At 49.2% G+C, this 19,976-nt stretch overlaps 4 protein-coding genes across 4 annotated transcripts; 3 read left to right on the top strand and 1 right to left on the bottom strand.

The window, feature by feature from the left end:
- Positions 1-3,073: 3,073 nt before the first annotated feature.
- Positions 3,074-5,419, top strand: UCRPA7_6657 (putative multidrug resistance-associated protein 6 protein; the record flags this gene model as incomplete). The annotated part of the gene is made up of 1 exon (XM_007919190.1): positions 3,074-5,419. One exon carries the CDS (start codon positions 3,074-3,076, stop codon positions 5,417-5,419), a length of 2,346 nt encoding a protein of 781 aa, XP_007917381.1.
- A 4,277-nt stretch (positions 5,420-9,696) lies between these two features.
- UCRPA7_6656 (putative fungal specific transcription factor domain protein) lies at positions 9,697-10,845 on the top strand (the record flags this gene model as incomplete). The annotated part of the gene is made up of 1 exon (XM_007919199.1): positions 9,697-10,845. The coding sequence occupies one exon, from the start codon at positions 9,697-9,699 to the stop codon at positions 10,843-10,845; it is 1,149 nt and encodes a 382-aa protein (XP_007917390.1).
- Positions 10,846-11,742: 897 nt separating this feature from the next.
- UCRPA7_6655 (putative agmatinase 1 protein) lies at positions 11,743-13,043 on the bottom strand (the record flags this gene model as incomplete). Its single annotated transcript, XM_007919201.1, has 6 exons — positions 11,743-11,877; positions 11,946-12,361; positions 12,456-12,685; positions 12,736-12,819; positions 12,875-12,969; positions 13,026-13,043. The coding sequence occupies 6 exons, from the start codon at positions 13,041-13,043 to the stop codon at positions 11,743-11,745; spliced, it is 978 nt and encodes a 325-aa protein (XP_007917392.1).
- Positions 13,044-13,862: 819 nt separating this feature from the next.
- On the top strand, positions 13,863-14,536 carry UCRPA7_6654 (putative clavaminate synthase-like protein; the record flags this gene model as incomplete). The annotated part of the gene is made up of 2 exons (XM_007919198.1): positions 13,863-14,165; positions 14,225-14,536. 2 exons carry the CDS (start codon positions 13,863-13,865, stop codon positions 14,534-14,536), a joined length of 615 nt encoding a protein of 204 aa, XP_007917389.1.
- Between the last annotated feature and the right edge of the window lie 5,440 nt (positions 14,537-19,976).

Here is a 19,976-nt window from a genome sequence, read left to right as displayed (position 1 = left end):
AGAAAAGGAAGCGAGACTTACGCGTCCGCTGGAGAACCGCTCACCATGCACCTGTTCCACTCCACAGCGACCAGACTGACAAAGGGCTTAGACACGAATCTCGGTCTCCACACAGCCGTATTTGGGTGGGATGCGCGTGCGTTCCAAGGTTCTTGAGTGGCGGTCTGATTGGCCTATAGGCTTTGATCCGGGCGCTGCAGCTGCCGCGGAACGGTGAACGACGCCGGTGGTGAAGCCCGAGAACGGCTGTTGTGCAACCACCAAAGTCGCGATCTGGTCCGATAGCCCGTGCATTTTATAACATCTCACATTTCCCAGCCAGAGAGAGGCATCATTGCACGCCGCCGACCCGTCTACAGGCTATCTATACCCAGGTTTTGACATTGAAGCGCCTGCCAGTGTGAAGGAGCAAAAGAGTGACTGGTTATTTCCAGTTTAGGTAGGCCATGTCAGTTAGTGGCACGTCATCCGTTAGTCGACCGTTCGGCTGCGGCATCGGATCTGCCCCTCATTTTACGTGAGTGACCTAATCCTGTAACCGTTGGCCTCGGCGAGTCAGTCGGTCGCAGCAAGGTGAAGTGAACAATGGGGCGGCGAGTCTTTTTACTACTTTCATCCTTCACTGCGGCGTTGCTATCACCGAGCAACCTCTTCCCTCGTTCATTCACTCACTCCACATCTTCTCACTGACATCCCGGAGCCTGCGCTTCAGACCGGTCAGAGATTCATGCAGTCCCCTGAGTCGAGTCGAGTCACCAGATGTTCCCCATAGCCCCTGCCATCACTCACTGCAGACCGCCACTTGGACATTCCTTCGTGAATGCTTGTTTTGTTTTGACAGCTTCGTCCTCCTTCACTCTCTGCACGTATCGATGAGTTCAGTTGTCGTTCTTTGCCCATTGCCTGCGCTGTGATGCCTCTCCTTTGGCCGTCTCTTGCCAATGGCTTGGACAACCTCTGGCCTTGCTACCACTGCTGCTCGAATTTTTGGGTAAGCACTATCCATCTATCTCAAAACCCATCTTTCCTACTAATATACCACCTAGATTCCCCAGCTTGCAGCATTCGGAGACCAGTGTCTCGGCATTGTCGGGTGGATTCCAACATGGATCTCCTTAGTCATTGTGCTATTTCGCTATGGCCTGGGGCCCCTCTGGCGGCGTCGACCTTTATGGCTGAGGAACTTCGCTGCCGAAGACGACACCGCGGTTGATGAAATGGACTCCTCAAAGCAAAAGTCCTGGGGAGCGTCTGCCATTACACTTTTCATTATCTCGTTGCTGGGCATGGCTGTGGGCGTGATCGCAGTCGTTTTCGATTTGGGCCCTATGTTTTTGATACCCCTTTTACCATGTGTAGGCAGTCTCAATGATTATCGACATGACTGGAATATCTTGCTCACGCAATACAGGCTATTTCATGCATGATAGTTGCAGGCGAACGCCCGAGGAGTCTTGCTGGAGCTATCTTTGGAATTCATGCCGCTCTGTTCCTCACCCAGTTGCTTTTGCTCACGACCTTGCCTCAACAGATGACTTGGCAGACAGGACTTGTGTGGGGCTTAGAGACAGCTGTGTCTTTCGCGTCCCTTCTCATCCTACTGAACATGCCAATGAGGGACCCTTGCCTCGACAATAGTGAGATATCACCCGCATACGACCAGCCAACCAAAGAGCTTCGCAGCCCGGAAGACGACCTCTCGCTTTGGCGTTGGATGTCGGTCTCGTGGATGAAGCCCTTGATATCAATGGGATGCGAGAGGCGGCTCGATGACGAGGATGTGTGGCTGCTGCCGTACTCGTTCCAGCATGATAGACTTCACAACCTTTTCCGCGAGGTCAGGGGATCGGTCACTCGGCGCCTTGTCAAGGCTAACGGTCCCGATCTTATAATCACGGTGTCACTGGGCGTTTTGGAATCTTTGGCATCCCTAAGCCAGATCGTGCTCCTCAAACAGCTCCTCGCAGCTCTCCAATCAGAGCAGCCAAGCAGAAGAGTAGCAGTTGTATACGCAGCTTTCATCCTATTTGCGCGACTCGTTGGAGCACAATCAGGTATCTTTTCTCTGTGGTTCTGTCGACGAGCCTATGAAAGATCGAGAGGTGAGATGATAACCATGGTGTATGAAAAGACATTGCGCAGGAAGGCTTTCACCTTTCCAAGTGATCATAAGGACGAGAAGGGCCATATTTCAGGTCACAACGGACCGGCATCGACAGGCAAAATCTTGAATCTCATGCGAAATGACGTGTATGAGATTGCTCAAAGATTTTGGGAGTTTCCAAACCTGGTCACCAAACCGCTCAATTTCATTCTATCCCTCGTTCTCATTTGGCGGATCATTGGACCAGCATCTTTATTAGGCATTATTCTCATCATCTCTGTCCAGCTGATCAATTCATGGATCATTAGATTACTTGTGAACTGGGAACGAGCCAGGAGAGCAATTACCGACTTGAAGCTACAAATCACGAGTCAATTTGTCGAAGCTATCCGCCACCTTCGTTGGTATGACTGGCAGGATCGTTGGTTAAATCAAATTCTCGAAGTCCGTCAAAAGGAGCTGTTCTACAGAGTTATATCAAATCTGCTCTCTAAGATCATTTCCGCAATGAATCATCTGGCAGCTTACATGTTTCCGGTGGTGGCTTTTTATGCCTACACAGTCATTGGCAAGAAGCCACTTACAGTCGATATCGCATTCCCGGCGTTAAATCTTTTCACCATGCTCAATTCTAATCTGCGGGAGCTACCGGACTTAATAACTGTTCTTTTAAATGCTGCTGTAGCTATGGGCAGGATCGAGAGCTTCATGGCAGAGCCAAACAAGGACGATGACCCCAGCAGCCTGGAGAGCCGTGACGAACCCCATGGGCCACTAGAACTTGAAATTATCAATGCATCTTTCTGTTGGCCAGGCTCTCAAAAGACTGTGTTAGATCATGTTTCCGTGTCATGTTCTACAGGGTTGACAGCAGTCTGCGGAAGTGTCGGTGTCGGAAAGACTGCTCTCCTGCAAGCTATACTCGGCGAGATGGATCAAAACAGTGGAAAACGAATTGTGCCCAACGAGATGATTGGATATTGCGCACAGTCTCCCTGGTTGCAGAGCATGAGTATTAAGGATAACATCCTCTTCTCAAGGGAATGCGACCAGTCTAGGTATGAGGAGGTGCTCGACACCTGCTGCTTGAACCCCGATATCAGCAATTTCAAGGGCGGCGATGAATATCTTGTGGGAGAGAATGGTGTCGGTCTCTCAGGCGGACAAAAGGCCCGCGTGGCCCTTGCAAGGGCAATTTACAGCAAGGCGAGAATTTTACTGTTGGACGATCCGATAGCCGCGCTGGATCATCAGACTGCTGAGACTATTCTCAAGAAACTCTTCACTAGATCTTCGCTTGCTCAAGGGCGTATGATCATTTTTGTCACGCATCGTATGGACTTGCTTACGCGATATGCCGACCAAGTGTTCGAAGTTAGTCCGCTCGGTCACGTTCAGGTTATTACTCGGGATGAGATCAATATGCATGACGAGCTTCTTCACTTCACCGCAACAGAAGATCCCCCTGAAACCGCAGATGAGGAGCAAACGACATTGGGAAGCAATGGAACTGCAGTAAAAGTCATTGGAGAAGAGTACCGTGCCACCGGCGGCGTGATGGCCTCAGTCTACTGGAAGTATGTAAAGGCTGGGAAGCTAAGATTCTGGGTCATTCTTATGGTTGTCTTCGGAATTTTCCGTGTCTCAAGAATGGCCCATTTCTATTATCTCAAGATTTGGGGCGAGGCGTATAACCACGATTCGGATATAATCATGACGAGTAACGCCCCGGAATACCACATCAGCACGATAGCCTCCCGCGAATGGTTGGATATTGATCTCGGCTTGCCGCCACCTGACGAAAACGTTCGACCCTGGCTATTCTGGTTTTTTATCATTGCCGTTTGCCAGTTTGTATCGTTCTTTGTGTCCGATCTATTCATTATTCTGTTGATTTACACCGCGGGAAAGCGTTTGTTCGAGGATGTCATGCGGAAAGTGACAAATGCCACATTCCGCTTCTACGACGTTACACCTATTGGACGTCTAATGAATCGCCTGACTTCAGACATCGGTACAGTCGATGGTCAAGTGGTCAACCAAATTCAAAACGTTGCCTGGTACTTCATCGCCTGGGTTTCTTCGCTTGTGGTCATAGGATCGGCCACTCCGGTATTCCTCGCTATTGCAATTCTTATGACAATAATGTTCATATACATTTTCCTACGCTTTCTTCCAGCATCTCAGAGTCTTCGGCGTCTTGAGATGGTATCTCTCAGTCCTCTCATGTCGAACTTTGGCACACTCTTGGAGGGTCTCACGACTGTCAGAGCATTTCGAGCTCAGCCGCATTTCCAAGACCGCATTATTGTTACAACCGATGCGTTCCAGAAGATGGATCACTTCTACTGGTCACTGCAAGCATGGTTACAATATCGATTTGATACGCTGTCTGCCCTGTCGACGTTCATGCTCACGATGACAGCATTGTTCACTGGTCTGAGTGCTGGAACGGTTGGTTTCGTTCTTACAGCGGCAGCGAACTTTGTTCAGTTTACCCACCAGCTATGTCGAAGGTATGGCGAGCTTCAGATGCAGTTCGTCTCTGTCGAACGTGTCATCGAACTCATGGATTTGGAGGAGGAACCCGAGGGCAATGTTTCACCACCTGCAGCTTGGCCATCGTATGCAGACGATGTGATATTTGAGAATGTCACGGTACGATACGCACCACATCTCGACCCTAGTCTGCAGGATCTTTCATTCAGAATCCCTGCTGGATCTACGGTAGCGGTCACAGGCCGTACCGGGTCTGGAAAGAGTACCCTAGCGCTGACTCTGTTGGGCACAATCCCACCGGAGAGAGATGCTACTGCTTATGGAACCATTCGAATTGGAGCAATTGACATCACTAACGTAAACAAACATATGTTGAGACGACGGATCAGCTTCGTCGCTCAAGATCCTGTCCTCTTCCCTGGTACACTACGGGATAATCTAGATCCTATCGGTGAGCATACTGATGAGGAATGTGCTCTGGTTCTTCGACGCGTCTTTGATGGCGCGGGCCATTTCACTCTCGAGAGTCGAGTTGATGGTGGCGGGAAGAACTTGAGTCAGGGGCAGAGGCAACTTGTGGGACTGGGTCGCGCAGTATTGAGACGAAGCCCAGTGGTTATTCTAGATGAAGCCACTGCAAGCATTGACAAGAAGACGGCGTTTTATATACAGCAAGTTCTTAGGGAAGAGCTTAAAGAAAGCACGGTCATCACCATTGCTCACCGCGTGGAAGCAGTCAAAGATGCAGACTACGAGATTGTCTTAGAGAAGGGAAAGCTACTCAAATGTGGCCCAACGAAGAGTATTGCTTTATAATTGATAGAAGTTGCTTCAGAACAGTCATTGGCGTTGGGTATTAGATAAAAAAGCATCAGATCTATTGATCCGTAAAATCTATCAACTATAAATATCCAGAATGGGGCCCAACTGGCTTATTCAGGTGATTATCACATCTGTAGTGTCTAGGCCACGCATCGACCTGTGCATCTTTCCCAGCCAATCTAGCCAGTCTGGCTTGTATGTCTTCTCGGAGTCGTATAATATCATGGCTATAACAAAGAATGTTGTCGTTATGAATAGGTTCCACATAAGAGATACAACTTGAACATGGCTTGTTGTTTTTTGCCTTATTCGACCATTTAACAACTCAGATGAGGAGAATATAGCAATAGGCGCGAAGAACCAAATTGACATCCAAAAAGCAGTGTTCGATGTGAGTAGGACTTCGCATGCGCGGCCTTCCGGTCTGCTAGCACAGTCACTCACGAAAGCCTCCAACAAATACCAGGCGTAGGCGAGTGACATTACGACTATCATGATTGCGAGAATGCCAAGTCCCAACACGATAGATGAAAGCCTAGGTGGTTCGACTTGTCTGCACACGGGTGCCACACAGCCTCCTAAGCTAATCTGAGGCGGACCACAGGTTTTCAGCTTTGCCTTGAAGTCCTTGATCATATTGTACCAGAAGATACTGGTTAGGAACCAGCTGACGACTTGAGATCGTACAAAAGACCTCCATTGAGTGCAACCGGCAAGACCATCTGTTTCGTAATAGGCGGCATGACTGAGATACAGAAATACTGGAAGGCACACGAAATAAAGCCATTTCCAGATAGATTTTGCAAGTAGCCGGGATTGAAAGGCAAAGGCGTATTTGAGCAGGTCCGCCTCATCTGCAAAATCTTCGGCGTCTACTTGCCGATGGCAAATTATGGTGAGGAGCTCAAGCGTGACCCAGCCGCCAATCATGAACCATGTCGCGATGTGAATGTAAACGGGGATGTCCGTGGCAGCGATCTTGACAATGACCACAATAACAGATACAACAGACACCAGATGTATCAGGTGTTCCGCACTGGTAAATACAATATTGGAGCGCCTGGACCTGAATGAACGGATTGCGCTGACGATTTGAACTTCCGAGTCAAGTTGCTGCCCGTTTTCGACCTGAGTGTCTGTTTGGATGGGTCTTGGCAAAGCATTTGATGAAGTGTTGGAACGAGCAGCCGTGCTTCTCGAGGTTTGCTGTGATTCTCTGGTTTGTGCATATGGCGGAGGAGGAGCTTCGCGCATTGGTGCCTGTCTCTCATAACCGAGCCTCTGTTCGTCGACGATGTCGGTCGAGTACTCTAGAACGGGAGGTACGACCGCAGACTCTGCCGTAGCGGCTGCCGCTAGTGGTCGAGTTTCGTTAACACTGACTGATTCCCAGTGGCGTCTATCTGCAAGTACTGCCCATTGTTCCGGAAGATAAGTATACTTCCTCAGAAAGAGGATCGCATCCGCTGTAAGCTGCAACCTCTTTCTGAAAGTCATTGAAACTGGCTGGTCATGTGGCGTGTGATACCAGCGGGCACGAACGCCTCCAACGAAGACGTAGAGTATAATGAGCGCCTCGACCACGCAGGCAAGAGGATTCAAACTCCAGAAGAAGAATATAATTCGACCGGGGATACGTGATGGCCTCATGTACAGCAAACTTCCATGCGGCTGGGTCAACAGGCAGAAACTTAGGGCCAAAAAGATACCAAAGACGTTCGCTCTCGTGAAGACATTATTTCCAGCGGGCGCTGATCTATGCAGGTTGGTCTGAAATGATGCCATGCATGTTGCCGGCGTGGGCACTTGCTCGTCTTCCACATCCATCGAAATTTATTCATCTAGATGGTGCAGAGGAATTCGTGCTATACTCGGTAGATATAAGACATCCATGAACAGAAATGAAACAATTGATTAGACAGGAATATCGGGCAGTTTAGAAGGTGTCTCAAGAAAGCTAGAAGCGAGCGAAAGAGGGGTTGATGCAGGTAGGATCTAAGCCACATTGAAGGCTTGATAGATATAGTCTGCCTTGTCCAGCCATTCGACACTGAAGCCTGGCATTGCTTAGTTTAGTTCAATATTATTGGTAGCTGTGACTTGTAGACCAGCGAATAATTTGTCGTCAAGCCAGGCCATTCGATTGCTTGCATTGAAGTAGCGAATCCTCAAAAAGGTCTCAATACAAATTTCCAAAAGTAAATGTTTTGTTGCTCTTCCAATCAGAGTAACACCTCGATTGTCTCATATTTGCTTTGGAAATGTTGTCCTCACCACTTTTGGCATGATCGTCACAGCTTCACCTTGCTCATTGACATCGAAAATGAAGTCATCAAAGCCAATGTTGCCGTATTGATGGGGTATCCACTGCACCCCAGGATAGACAACCACTTGCAAATACACCATTAGGAGTTGCAGACGCTGAAACATTTGACTCTACTGTAGGGAGTGCTTCATAAACACCTCGAAACACCCTGTAGCTTCCATCTTCTGGGTTCATCGGATAGAGCCTCAGACTTGGGGTGTACTGTAATGGTATACCGGAAACAAGAGCAAACATTCGTAATACATCGACGTCGCCCCTTGTCCAGTTAACTACCCCCAAGCCCGGCTTTCCCTCTTCTACCACGAAAGTCTTCTCTCCTCGATCCAAGTGTCACACGTGCCTGGTTGAAGCCACCAACCGGCACAGCGGATGAGTCTATATCTGTAGGAATGCCTTGGGAAATACGCAGAATGACCTTACCACTATCAACAAACCCCACGAATACGACCTCTGGAACGCGCATAGTTGACTTATACACTAAGAACGGAGTGTTGGGGTCGTACAGTGCATACTTTGTCCATTCACCAGACCACGGGCTTGGCTACAGCATTCTTTTAGCGAGCTCTGTAGCTGACAGTGCAATACGTAACACTGAGGCAGCCGTCTAGTCGCTGACATGCACATACCTGCTTTCGAGGAAGAGGCCAGACGTCAAGCAAAAGCAAACTATGCTGGGAAATACTCATCAATTGATGCTGACAATGTCACTACAGTCTTATCTATCGTGTAACGTCGGATTTCAATCTTTGGAATTAGTGGTGGACTTTGTGAGCGATTGCACTACCCAAGTAGACTAGTAAGCTAGTTCGGTACCCACAGATAAGACATAAAGGGGCCATTTGAGGACTGGCGGGGCTCTACCCTCTGTACTAGACCCTAGGTATTAGTACCTAGACTAGGTAGTTAGAGCACTCGGGGGCACAAGAATCTCTTCAATCTGACAACACAGCTGAAAGGCTCGTGGGCCGTTTGCAGTGACCAGCTGGAGACGTTTCATCCCGAGGGTGATGATGGACTCATCCGCCGAGCCTGGCGACCCCGTTGATGATGGAGATGCTTTGCGACGTGCTGTAAGTCAATTCACACCCCTAGCCCGAGCCTGAGCCCACATAAACATCGTCGTTCCTCCCTCGGCCTTGAAGATAAGCGTCGTGTGGTCTTCCAAGCCCTTCTCAGGGTGCACGAATCAAAACGTTCCACCCAGGAACCAGTATCTGTGTACATACATATGCTTACAGGAGTCAATCTTACAAAGTGTGATCAATGCCGACTGCGAAAGGTGAGCATGCCGCTTTCACTCTCCTCGATAGTTTGTGCCACCCAGCCCAGACAACTAACTATGAGACATCTGATTCCAGGTTCGCTGCGACAGGCGAAGCCCATGTGCAAATTGCAAGACGGCTAGGTACCATTGCTCATTCACCGGCAGTAATGGTCCAAGACTTAGAGAACCACGTCAGCGGGTGCTGATCTCGTCGCAATAGTACGCACTCTCTTTCTCACTCGTGTCTTCAAGCAATCCTTACAATCTGGTGCTAATGGTTGGCCGCATAATTTCAGTGAGAAAAAGATAGACCACATCGAATCTCGACTTGACAAGATCACAAATCTCGTGGAGAAGATCGCTGAGACCCAGAGCCGAATGAGCTCCTCTAACACTAATAGCATAGACGAGTCTAGCGTAGCAGTCAGACCTTCTTCCATACTCCCATCTCCATCTTTATTGGAGAATGTAGCTTCTCATGGACCCGAGAAGTCTGCAGCCGGTGATCCACATCCGGACAGGAGTCATGGAGGCTCGGCTTTTCAGGGAAACAGTTCGGTGACCGCTCACGCTGCCTTCGCCGGGCAGTTTGTCGAGGATGCCGTCACACGCTACACGTCGCTTGACTTTGCGCATCCTAACATGCGCGTTGCAATATCTTCATTGCAACAGCTTCTGCGAATGCAGAGCCAGCACAATACCGCAAGTGAGACGCACCTTGCTCATGCGAAGCCACTGCCTGCTGGCGGGCTGTCCCGACTGGCCATGGCGCCGCTCACGGCTGTAGTTGATGTGCTTCGGGAACTCAAGGAGCGAAAGCCTGTCACCTTCACGCTGATCTGCGCCTTCGATAGCGTCGAGTACTTCACCGACCAGTGTAAGAAGGTATACTTTCCCACGGAGAATTTCAGCCAAGCGACTTTCGTGTCAGTCAATGCGGGATTGTATTACATCTTCCAGGAGAAGACGGCCTTGGCAGTGCAGACTGGAGACATGTCCGCGGTAGCGACCTATCGCGGATACTGTGATCTGTGTCGAGATAACCTGGAGACAGCTATAGCAAATCTGGGCCTGCTGATGCCGCCGCGGAAGGAGACTGTCGAGGCACTCATCATGGCAGCTAGCTATGCCACGGAAATCTCAAAGCCATCGCTAGCGTGGCAGCTCAACGCCGCTGCATGTCAGGTCTGTCTTGCGTTGGGCTATCATCGCAAGGACTTCTTGCCAGGAGAAACTGAGGATATGAGGAACAAGCGAGCGGCTCGCTTCTGGCTGGTGTACATTCTTGACAAAGCACTTGCACTTCGGTTCGGCCGCTCATCAAATTTGCAAGACTACGATATCACCTTACCGCGCAAGGTAGGGCCGCTGGGTGAGTTCGACGAACACTGTGAGACTATCGAAGGCTGGCTCCGCCATGCCGAGGCTCAGGCCAAGACGTACGAGGACCTGTACAGTCCTATCGCGCTACTTCAGCCTGTTGAGCATCGCATCCAATCGGCACGGACATGTGCAGAGATCCTTCTACGCGAAGTGGAAAAATTGACCGAGGCCAGGAAGCGCTTAGACAACGACCCCTCACTGGCTAGCAATGGCAGTGATGCGATCTCGGCCATGTTGCTCAAGTCTGACGAGGTCTCAATCCTATCTACACTCACACTGGTCTACCGGGCTGTCCCACCGGGAGCCATGACTGCTCCTCCTGGCCCATCGTCAATGTTTTGCGTGGAGTGTATTGACTGTGCGAGAGATGTGGTGCAGTTGCACCTGGAATGCACCGAGCTATTTCGAGACAATCCTCAACTAGCTCCAGCGTATATGCATTGGTGAGTACATTTGCAATGCTTTGGACGGCTCAATTAAGCGACCACCGCAATTGGCCGCATGATGATGTTTTAGGCTCATTTTTCTCCATTAGGGCCATACTCTTCTCCCCCTTTATTCCCTTCATTGTCCTTTTTTGCCATGCTATCGAGAACTGCCATGCAGGCGATCTTCAACGGGTCGAGAAATTCAAAACCTCGCTAGAGCCGTTTCGGAGCGTGTCGGAGCCCGTCGACAGACTATATCGACTTTGTGAGGTTCTTTTCAATGTGGCAGTGCTCTACTTTGAGGCGAAGCAACACCAACAAGAGTCCTCGGGACAGGCGCAGCATCACAGCCTCGGCCATGGTCAACCCCGGGACAACATGATGGGCAGCGAGCTCGAAGCATATCTGAATCAGGCTGGATTGTTGCCAATAGATGACCAGGCTCTTCATGCCATGGGCCTGGGGCTTCAAACAGCATCTTACGAGCCCGCCTCTCCAGGGATAGATCCCCAGGCGAGCCAGGCAGCAAATTGGTATTTTGGGTATATGAATATGGTAGGCTGGTCGGAGTTTAGTCCGTCGAGCTGGCCTCATTAATTATAGTGGTTGACGCAAATAGCACCTGGTCTCTGGCTCTCGGAACTTCGACGCAAATGAGTAGGTCGCCAGATTTAGAGAGGTATACCACGATGAATTAACGGTCAAAGTTCTCTGACATTATCATTGCAGTATAGTGGACCAAGCGTACTAGATATTGTCGAAAGAATCTTACCACTTTCGAAAAGAGCTCCCTAAGATCTACCGTCTCATTGTATCCTGCTTGGCGTCTCTACATGCCTCTCTTCACGCCACTTCATTCAGATGAATCCCACCCTTCAAATATCACATAAATGGAATTAGAGACTGGATACTCAGCTCACAAGTCCTGGACTTCTTCACCTCCAGTGACCATGTTACTAAGAGGACCCTTTTTGACCATGATACTCATGATTTCATACAAAGCGTCGGCGGCAGCCATTGTAGTGAGCTCAGCGTTTGTATCATACGCGGGCTGGGTTTCACGCTTGTCAGTGTCTTCAATCCATATAAACTAGGGACCCTTCGGCAATGGCAACTCACAGCAACTTCGACGATATCTGCAGCCACGATGTTGAGACTTTCCAGGCCCCGGATGATAGTTCTCAGCTCCCGAGTCGTCCAGCCTCCTGTCTCGGGTGTGCCGGTTGCAGGGGCAAAGGCTGGATCCAGTGTGTCAATGTCAAGAGACAGGTAGACGGGGCTATCCCCAACCCGATCAAGAATCTTCTTGATAATGCCATCTGTGCCAATCTTATCGACCTCGCGCGCTTCTACGATTTCGAAGCCGCAGTAACCGTCGTTGTCATAATCGCTTGGTCCGCTTAGAGTGGTCCGAATGCCAGCGTGAATGTTACTGTGATTCGATAGCAGACCTTCCATAGCGGCGTGGAAAAAGTAGGTCCCGTGGTTGATACTGGCTACTTCTGATGGAGATCCACCGAATACTTTGGGCCGCCCTGCAGTGCATGATTAGCTTACGTCTACCTCTTACAGAGAAACCAAGATAGAATTGGAGTACATGTTATTAAGTGAGAAAACATAGATTCTTACATGTATCCAAGTGACTATCGAAATGGATGACCGAAATAGGGCCATATGCGCGGTTTATCGAGCGAAGCAAGGGTAGTGTGATTGTGTGATCACCGCCAAGGGTAATAATACGGGGAAGTGTCTTGTCTTTCTTCGCTGGGCCCTTCTCCTTGGCAGCAGTGACTGGTGCACGGGACAGAAGCTCAAAGTGTCCCTCTTCAATCTGCTGGAGAGCATAAGTATTATCATAGCTACAGACATATTAGCCCCCTGGTGTCATAGAGTCATGCTAATCACACACCTTGTTACCGGGATGTCACCACAATCTAGAACTGTAGCCCAGCTGTTGAACGGATTTGTCTCAAGAGGTACATTATAGCCGCCGCTGTTGATCAAGCCTAGTCAGCTTCTCGTAGTTCATGCACTTGATTGAGCCAGACATACTATAGGTTGAGTCTTCGGGATCCCTGGCGAATACCGGATGGGCCGAAACGGGCACCAGGGCGGTAAGATGTGCCAGTATCAAATGGAGCTCCTGAGAGTTTATGAACACCTCAGTGCCGTATTCTCATATGTAAAAAGATTACTGACCAATGAAAGCAATGTCATATTGAATGTCTCTATGGTCTAGGCACGGCCTATATGGCAAACGTCCAAACGTTGAGATACCAGAGAAAACCGAGTCGGCCTGTGAGACTGTAAGTCTGAGAGTCATCCAAATATCCTATTACTTGTGCCGAGGGTCTGCTTGCCTGTGTTCCGCCATCACCGGGAATGGTTTGATACCAAAGAGACTGGTGCGGACCAGATACGGGCTTCTGTTCATGCCCAGCATGGGCTAGGATAGTGCTTGCCCAGCTGAGAGCAAGGAACGTAGTCGATAGCATGTTGGGCAGTTTTATGCTGTGTTCATTTACTGATGTGAGTAAGAGTAAGCTTGGGAGCAGCCAGGAGCAATGAGCGTAGTCAAATTATTGCTTGTCATGAAAGAGTGAACCCCTCAAGCTTTTGATGCAGTCCCCCTAAGCTCTCCCACCTGCCCCTCCCATGCCTCTAGTCCGCCGACTGGTATCGATGCAGCGAGAATCATTCTCAACTGTCTACTGGATTAGGGAGAGGATAATGCTCGAGATGCGGACGGTCTGATTGGCTCGGTGTTCCCGCGGCGACCCGCGGGGCACCTTAGATAACGACTTACAGTACACGAAGAGCGTGGGGCACCGTAGATAAGAGAGTGTGATATCGGCGTGCCTCCGCGGACTTCGGCGTGGGTCCTCGACCTGTGTGGGTCTCGCTAATGAGGCGGCTCTGAACTGACTGGGGATCCTGGTCACAGCTGCAAGTCCTTTGATATCTAAATGAGAGTCCGATAACAATTACAGAAATTTGTTGCCATTGTCAATCAAAGTCTCACAAGCATTGATGACTATGGCACCCGTACTACCAATAATTGATTTTGGGCCATTTCTGGACCCAAATGCCTCTATCGAGGCCAAAAAGAATGTCGCATCCGAGCTCGACAGGGCTTGTCGTGATGTTGGCTTCTTTTACTTGAGAAACCATGGAGTTCCGCTGGAGCTAATGAACGCCATGCTCGATGGCGCACGTGAGTTTTTCGAGAAGGCAACACCGGAAGAAAAGGAGCGAATTGCCCTACGGAAGACAGCAGAAGGAGGAGACAATGCTCGTGGGTGGCTGCGAGTACAACGGCCAGACGCTGGCTCACACGAGGTGCGTTAATCTACCCACTTTTGTAGTAGGCTTGATCACCATTTACAAGGATTTATCAGGCTGTAGACTTCTATCGTCCTGTAGAGGCCACGGGACCACCTTACATTACTGGCATGGGCCCAAATAAATGGCCTTCGACTCCTGTCAACTTGAAACAGCTTTCGGAGACCTACATCGAAAAGGTGACGATGCTAGGGAACTCGGTCATGAAGGCCTTCGCTATGGGTCTTGGCGTCGCTGATGAAATATTTCTCTCTCGTGTTGACAAGGCTTTCTGGAATCTTCGTATACTAGGCTATGAGGGCAGAAAGTCCAAAAGCAAAGAGAACGCAGGAATTGGCGCGCACACTGGTATGCTCTTTGATATCTAGCCTGCTATTGTAATCGCCTATTAACATGCGATTGTCTAGACTTTGGAATCCTCACTTTTCTCTTGACGGACTCGAGCAAAAGGTCTCTACAGGTGTTGGATAAGACAGGACAATGGATCTGGGCCGACCCAGTGGAGGTAATCATACCGCTTTGGACCGAGCTTGAAAAGAGCTGAGGCTGACATGGATTCAAACAGGGCTGTTATGTTTGCAATATCGGTGACATGCTGTCTGAATGGACTCGAAACGCTTACAAATCTACATTACATCGCGTTTGTCACAACTCGGACTCGCTACGCATTTCGATCCCTCTCTTCTTCGATCCGAATTGGGATGCTTTCATCTCCCCAGTGCTTCCTTCCAGAGATGGAGAATCGGATGATACGACTCGAGGAATTCGCTACCGTGACACCTTTATTCGGTCTGTAGAAAAGCCGCTTTGGAGGGACCCTCTAACTCCGCCAGACTCCGAATAATCAATAGTCTCGTACCAGCTTTTCCAGAGGTCTCATTGTTGCCATTTGTGTGTGTCTGATTACGTGCGAGGTTTTAATCATGATATTTTGCAAATGATGTAGCATAACGATCAAATTTCATCTGTTCACTATCACCCAGATGTTTTGTGTGATGCACCGTTGATAGGGCTGTCTATATATAACTTACAATGAGCATGAATTGGATACATACTGTTACGTACGGAGCTCAGTGTCCTAATACCTCGTAATATATAGTGAGCCAAACATGGTCAACAGCCAAAGTATGGATTGTTTTGCGATCCGAGGCTTCATGATGAACCTAAATGGAGACTGTGTTGTACATGCAGAACAGGAGATGAAAGTGTGTCAATGCCTCTTTACCCTACAATGTCCTTGTATACAAAACCATGAAAGTCTCGTCAAATTATTCTCATTCGGCTTTGCTACTAAACTACTTCCCATCTCAATACGACAACCAATTGCGATTCAAAAGAATCTAAGTTTTAAAGATACAGGCACAAAACTGAGAAGTCTATCAACCATTTGGAACAGCCGAGACCATAACCCTGTTCTCCAAATTCATATATTATCATGCGTCTTAAGAAGTATGCTCCCGCTCTCCCGGACCAGTAAACCATTTCCTGGCACTCAGGAAGTACCAGGGCAAGATAAGGCAGAGAAGCCCCAAGTAAAAGCCGACAGACCAATTGAAGGAGTTAACATCTGGATTCGGGGTCGACGGGAACGAGAATAGTGGAAGAGTAAGGACTAGAAGAGACAAGGCAGTGGTTAGAAACACTTGGAAAATCACGGCATCCACTATGGGTTTGCACTTACGACCCCAAGCTACCGCGACCCATCGTACCGGTCTCGACCATTTTCCAAGACTGAAAGGACCGGGGACGTATTGCGGATTTTCCTCATAGAGACACCTTGATTTAGAAGTAGTAAGTATCCCCTTCGATATGGCAATATCATGGTCCGGTTGAGTACTGACCTCATCAAGATAGGCATCAAGTAAGCTGTAGCGCCGGCCAGAGAGGATCCAGAAAAGAAAGCACGTAAAGCATTTGTAGATCCCAGAGAGATGAGACCGATGAGGGCGAAAACAGTCGATAGGGCCATAGTAGCGTTCAGAGGCGTTTTTGTGACCGTGTTAACATGGCTTAGCCATTTGGCAAACGGTAGAGCGCCGTCTCGCGCATAGGCAAAATAGACACGAGTACCAGCTGTATTATTGACAAAAACGACACCGAAATTCGACAAGACGGTGCAGATCCAAAGGAACTTGGCCAACGCCCCGTTACCCATAGCAAGGACAAGAATAGCACCTAGAGGTTGCCCAAGAGGCGACCCTAAGATAGCATCGATGTCTGAGGCTGCAAACGCCAGCACGACATTGAAAATATATCCCAGGACAGCGACTGCAACGCATGAGATAACCATGGCGCGAGGTACTACGGTGGATGCATTTTGCGTCTCCTCGGATAAATGCGCTTGATTACATTAGTGGTCGCTGTACAATGCAAGGAATGGAAAGTTGGACTAGGTGACGGTACTCACCCGTTGAGTCATAGCCACTGATGCACCAGCAGGGCGTCAGAAACGTTAACAGAAACACAAGGCCCTTATTAGACCATTCAGTCTGATTATAGCTCGAGGTGAACATATCCTTGGCAGAATTGTAGTTTCCGCTGCGCTTGGAGTAGATTGGCAGTGCAATGAGTAGAATAAAGAATGTGAGAGTACCAAGCCAAACGAATACGTTGCTGATATGTCCAAGAATCTTGCTAGGAAGCACCATGACAATTGCGCACCTGTTCTCAATATGTCAATAATGCCAATCTAGGAAAAAGGGATAGCAATCAAGGGGGACAAATTGTTGAGTGATATACTGACACTATGATACAGGCTAGGTAAATCTGAACAAATGTTAGTCTGGCGTTGTGTAGTATCTCTGGCATGGTATATTTAAATATGGTAGGGCTTACCAGATAAGTCTGCCAGTCAGTAGGATCGAAGTCAGGGTTGAACATGACAACAAGCGCCTGAATCATATCTGCTTGGGTCATGAAGAAAGACGCGCCCCCTAAAGATGCTGCTAGAACCTGGCACCAAGCCTAGGAGAGAAACTCTCAGCACGATGGTTTTTACTCCTGAGTGAGAGGGTGATTTTCTTACCGTCACCCAGCTAGCAACCCTTTTGGCTTTCGGCGGCGCATTCTTAAAAGTCCTTCAAGTTGTGTAAGTCTTGGAACTAGGAGTGGGTGGGGCAAATATTGTATACCAGTAATATCTAGAGAGCAGGTCAGTAAGCTGTGCGTAGTCAAGGAGTAAGGGTTTATCTTACAATCCACCTGCTGTGGGCATAGATGAACTCATTTCCGCTAGGGAAAGCACTTGGAACATGATCAAGATAGATGCAGCCAGCCACCCCCATGTCATTGGCAACAGGCCCAAGTAACCCAAGCTATACTGTTTGTTGCGCATCAATTAGCTCAGTTCAAAACGCTGAGATAGCGAATCCAGCGCGGATAGTGCATACCCAGATTGTGCCTGTTCCGTGCGCGTCAGCTCAGGTCAGAATGGTGGATTAGCGAGGCCAAGGCGGAGTGCGTACCTCCAAGACTAGGAAGAAGTCCCAGGCCAGTGAGACAGAAGGCTATCATAGACCAGAAGTTGAATCCTCTCTTCATGTGCTGCTCGTACCCCATATAGTACAACTTTTCATTCTCAACATCGGGGTCAATGACCTTACCCTCCACAGCAGAAGCTGCCACAGAGGGAGGACGCTCAATCTTGTCCGACGATGTCATGATTGTCTCGACTGAAAGGTAGGCAATCAGGCAGACCAAGATGTGACACAATGAGATAGAGAAACGATGGATGTCTGAAGGACGACCTCTCCGGAGGCTCCTGGGTGGCCCCCTACTGATATAACCGACGTCTCCGTGTAATTCAAGATAGACGCAAGTTAGGGAGAGATGCTTATCAGTTGCTAGTCGTTAGCTTTCCTTCAACTCCATTCCGCTTTTCTCTTCTAGAGCCGGGAGGCTCCATGTCAGCGCGTCCAGAACATGGGAACGTATTTAGGGACATGGTTGAGGACCTTTTCCTTATCTCTGTGTGCAGGGTTCGGAAAGCCGCGGGGCTTTTATAGCGCTTCTCCACAGTCGACTTTGTTGTTATCTTTTAGATTAGGAGCCGCGGTCTTCGGCCCAGTAGGTCGGAAACGCACTAACACAATAACTTTGGAGGTCGGTCATTGTAAATATCATCGATTTCTAGCCTTCAAGCCAACGATAAACAACAACATGGGGAGGAAAAACCAGTCATACAAGGAATACGAACGGAGTGAATGGTAAACATGCATCTTTCTGGCGAATCAGTCGGTGCAGGTGACATGTCGCTCCCGCCGTGGGCAAAAGAATTACTTAAGCGGCCGCTCGTTGAGGTCCGTCGGGGCTTTTCCATTGGTTATGAGGCGCCCTCAGAAGATTCATCCACGATAGTTCTCACAGCGCCATCAGGAAAATACGTCGATATCCGCTTCTCTACACTCCCACGCTCGCAAGCAGCGTTGGCGATCAAGAATCAAGACAAGATTTGGGGCTATGCAACGGCCGGCTTATCCACGGCTACCATCCTGCCGGGCAAAGGCAATTGTCCGCCGTATGACTGTATGGTGCATGCGACGTGGGAGCATCCCATAGACTCAAGCCGCAGCTTCGATACAGACGGTGCCGATTTGCTATTGCTCGCCGACGGCGCCAGAATGGAGGTCGGCTGCATGATAATTCATGGAAAGATGCAGATGTTCAAGGAGTACTGGGTGACACCTACTATGGGCTCCACCGAGCTACCCTGCGCAGTTGTCGAGCTGGAGAAAAGCCAGTCCGTCGATGGCAAAAACGCTAATGGTATGGCCATTAGGATAGGTGACTACTGCCAAGGCATTCTACAGCACGGCGAAGACTTCTGGTTCGAGAGATGGAATTATCTGGAAGACGAGCAGAGGTGGACGAAGGATGTCAGGAGCAACACGCATACATCTGAGATGGGCATTCTCCCGTGTCGGTGGATGACAGCGGAAGAAAGAGCGCTGGGAGAGACTATAATGATAAATGGAAGAAAATGGTATGTTACTGAAGCAATGGTGGACACACCCAAGTTATGAAGCATGTCGCTGGTGTCACATAAGACTAAGGCGAATGTGAAGTTTGAGTATTCGAATATAATATTACGTCGTGTTCATTATCAAAATTATGTGCTACTTGCTTTCTTTTATCGCGTTGTAAGCGCAGCGAGAATGTCCTTAGTGGTCGTGACAGCACCAAAAATGCCGCCTTCCTCGCAGATGGTCCCTAAGGCAGCTTCGTGAAGGTCCTCGCGACCCGTGGCCGTAGCATCCGAGACAATAACACAGTCAAAGCCCATGTCGTCTACCGCGTAATTAGCACCATACGAGTACCATGTCTAAGTAAACATACTCGCGTCTCTCATAGTGGTAGTCACACATACATCTGTGGTAACACCACAAATGACAAGGTTCCTAATGCCACGGTTGTCAAGCAGAAGTTTCAAATCCGTGTATTGAAAGGCACTTCTACCAGGCTTATCGATGATAGCTTCTGACGGGAGAGGTGCCAGTTCCGGAATGATATCATGGCCTTTCTCCCCGCGGACCAACAACCTGCCATTTGGGCCATCATCGCCGATACCTTTCCCACTAGGATTGTTTCGGCTGCGCCAGAGTTCGCGGCTTGATAGTGTAGATAGGTCGGGCCGGTGGCCTTCTCGGGTGTGGTAGATTGTGCAGCCAGTTGCACGAAAGGCTTCAATGAGCGACTGTATCTGGGGTATGATGGCTCTCATGGGCTTGATCGAGATGCCCTGGAAGTCCAAATAGCCGCCAGGTGAGCAGAAGTCTACCTGCATATCTACGACTATCAAGGCACTCGACT

The sequence above is a fragment of the Phaeoacremonium minimum genome (assembly GCF_000392275.1).
Source record: "Phaeoacremonium minimum UCRPA7 unplaced genomic scaffold PA7_03_scaffold_481, whole genome shotgun sequence".
NCBI lineage: Eukaryota > Fungi > Ascomycota > Sordariomycetes > Togniniales > Togniniaceae > Phaeoacremonium > Phaeoacremonium minimum.
Note: the sequence above shows the minus strand (reverse complement) of the source record. Positions and strands in the feature narration are given on the sequence as shown.